Source organism: Austrofundulus limnaeus, unplaced genomic scaffold (assembly GCF_001266775.1).
Source record: "Austrofundulus limnaeus strain Quisiro unplaced genomic scaffold, Austrofundulus_limnaeus-1.0 Scaffold20, whole genome shotgun sequence".
Lineage (NCBI taxonomy): Eukaryota > Metazoa > Chordata > Actinopteri > Cyprinodontiformes > Rivulidae > Austrofundulus > Austrofundulus limnaeus.
Window position 1 is genome coordinate 1,699,489 of NW_013952422.1, and position 2,720 is coordinate 1,702,208.

At 43.9% G+C, this 2,720-nt stretch overlaps 1 protein-coding gene across 1 annotated transcript in view; it reads left to right on the top strand.

Moving 5' to 3' along the window:
• Positions 1-208: 208 nt before the first annotated feature.
• atp6v0a2a (ATPase H+ transporting V0 subunit a2a) overlaps positions 209-2,720 on the top strand; it is a gene marked incomplete at its 5' end in the record, with an annotated part of 13,037 nt that continues 10,525 nt past the window's right edge. Inside the window, 8 exon segments of the mRNA XM_014003795.1 lie at positions 209-287; positions 477-574; positions 942-1,079; positions 1,182-1,279; positions 1,373-1,499; positions 1,592-1,674; positions 1,761-1,854; positions 1,926-2,138. Of these exon segments, the coding sequence (XP_013859249.1) occupies positions 209-287; positions 477-574; positions 942-1,079; positions 1,182-1,279; positions 1,373-1,499; positions 1,592-1,674; positions 1,761-1,854; positions 1,926-2,138 (930 nt within the window).

A 2,720-nucleotide genomic window follows, 5' to 3' on the forward strand; every position in this document is an offset into this window, starting at 1 on the left:
TATCTATCTATCTATCTATCTATCTATCTATCTATCTATCTATCTATCTATCTATCTATCTATCTATCTATCTATCTATCTATCATGTTTAAGCATACAGTAGAATAAAGGTCTTATAACGTAATTTAAATATGCAAAGGCTGGTAAATTGTGTTTCCACGTATATTTGCTGCAGCCTCCCTGACTTGTGTTGCTCCTCTGGTTTCAGCTCAACCCAAGTGTCAGCTCGTTCCAGCGGCGCTTCGTCAGCGAAATCAAGAGATGCGAGGAGATGGAGAGGATTCTGGGTAAGAACCCCTCCACCTGGGCTGCGAGCGCGCACCCTTTAAATATTCGTTTTGTTTGGGGGAAAAACCGGTGGTTGCCTTGATGATTGGGTTTCAGTCGAATTGTTACCCTGGAGATGGGGAGATTTCGCGCTCGTGTAGTCGTTATCTTGAAAACTTGCTCTCGGTTGTTGTTGTTTTTGGGAGTAGGTTACCTTCTGAGAGAGATCCAGAAGGCTAAAATAGCTGTTCCAGAGGAGGACGAGAGCCCATTGGCTCCTCCGCCCAGACAAGTCCTCGAGATTATGGTAAGTGCTCGAAAAGTGCCTCTTTTATTTGCCTTTTTTTTTTTTTTTGCAAAGCCTTGTTATTGACTCTAAACTTGGACAAACACATGAAATGAACAACACATCTGTGCTTTTAAGGTCTAGATTGATTGTCATTACTCCCAGGTTGTTATGGCTGCTGCATAATGTATCCCTCTGCAAAAATCTGTTTGCAGAAGTCTGTTGCTATTATTATTATTATTTGTGGAGTTTGTTGAAAGATCAGCTTGAATGCTTTTCTAATAAAAGACAAACTGTAGCCAATTTTTTACTCATGAGAATGGCTTTAAAGATGTACCACTGCCATCATATTCTGGTTTACTGACTTAAGCCGGTGCTTCATATCCAGGAGCAGCTTCAAAGGTTGGAGATGGAGCTCAGCGAGGTGGCGAGAAACAAGGAGAAGCTTCAGCGGAACCTCCTGGAGCTCACAGAATACACTCACATGCTGAAGATCACACAGACGTTCATGCACAGCCGCTCCAGAGTGAGTCTGTCTGTGTGGCTGCTTGTTTCATCTCAACACACGCACAGTGTGAGGACACGGGCAGTTCACGTCACCGTGTTTGTTTGTTTTTTTCTAACTAAGCACGAGGCTCTTGGTCCTCAGTATGAAGAGTTCCCCACGCCGGAGACAGACTCTGTGACCGGATGCACCGGCATGCAGAGACTTGGGGCTAAGTTGGGGTGAGTCGTAGCGTCGCTCGTTATACAAACACGACGTCGTCATGCAGTTAAAAAAGCACATCCATAACCTTATCTGATCTCTCCTGGGTGCAGTTTTATTTCCGGACTCATCCAGAGGGTGAAGATGGAGGCCTTTGAGCGAATGCTGTGGAGAGTGTGTAAAGGTTACACAATCCTCAGCTACGCAGAAGTGGACGAGAGCCTTGCTGATCTGGATACTGTGAGCTGAATGATTAAAGTTTTCACAGCATTTATTTTTTTGACTGCTTTCAGACATGTAGTGAAAAATTTTTCTGAACTCTGTGATTTCAGGGAGAAATAAGCCAAAGTGTAGTGTTTCTTATCTCTTTCTGGGGCGACCAGATCGGACAGAAAGTTCAAAAGATCTGTGACTGGTGAGGTGGCCTTTTCTCTCTGACTGCTTTGGCTTTCAGCTTCTCCTCAATTCTTTCTCCTCAACGTTTTACTTTGTCCCTCCTAGTTACCACTGCCACTTATACCCGCACCCCGAGAATGACGATGAGCGAGCGTACGTGTTGGACAGCTTAAGAACACGGATCCAGGACCTGAACAACGTAGGATGGAAGTCCTCTGGCGCATACGTCGTGCACGTATATTCACGGTAGTTACCATTGTCTCTCTGCAGGTGCTTTATCGCACCGAGGACTACTTGAGGCAAGTTCTGCAAAAAGCAGCAGAGTCAGCCTACTCCTGGGTCGTGCAGATTAAGAAGATGAAGGCTATCTATCACATCCTCAACCTGTGCAGCTTTGATGTTACCAACAAGTGTCTGATTGCTGAGGTTTGGTGTCCTGTCAGCGACTTGGCAAACCTGAGACTGGCACTGGAAGAAGGCTCGGTGAGTAGGATGGGGATGGACTTTGTTTTAAAGCTGAACATCTTAGGTGTATGAAAGCACCACTGACTTATTCTAATGACTTCATGGTGGGATCAGTTTTATTTTAACTCTTTAAACTCTGTGAACAGCCATTTTTACATATAATCCATGCAGTCCATTTCCTGTAAGGTTGGATTACTTCAGTTGTGGAGAGGAATGACACAGAGCTATGCAACCGAAGCCACAAAATATCTAACTGCTACATAAAAAAAACTAAAGGAAGTTGATGTTTTACTATTTACCGTAGTTGTTTTTGGTCAGACTCAGTGACTGTTCAGGTATGAAGTTATTTTGTAAAAACAAATGAAGTCACACAGTAACAAAATACACTCACCGGCCACTTTATTAGGTACACCTGTCCAACTGCTCGTTAACACTTAATTTCTAATCAGCCAATCACATGGTGGCAACTCAGTGCATTTAGGCATGTAGACATGGTCAAGACAATCTCCTGCAGTTCAAACCGAGCATCAGTATGGGGAAGAAAGGTGATTTGAGTGCCTTTGAACGTGGATCTACTGGGATTTTCACACACAACCATCT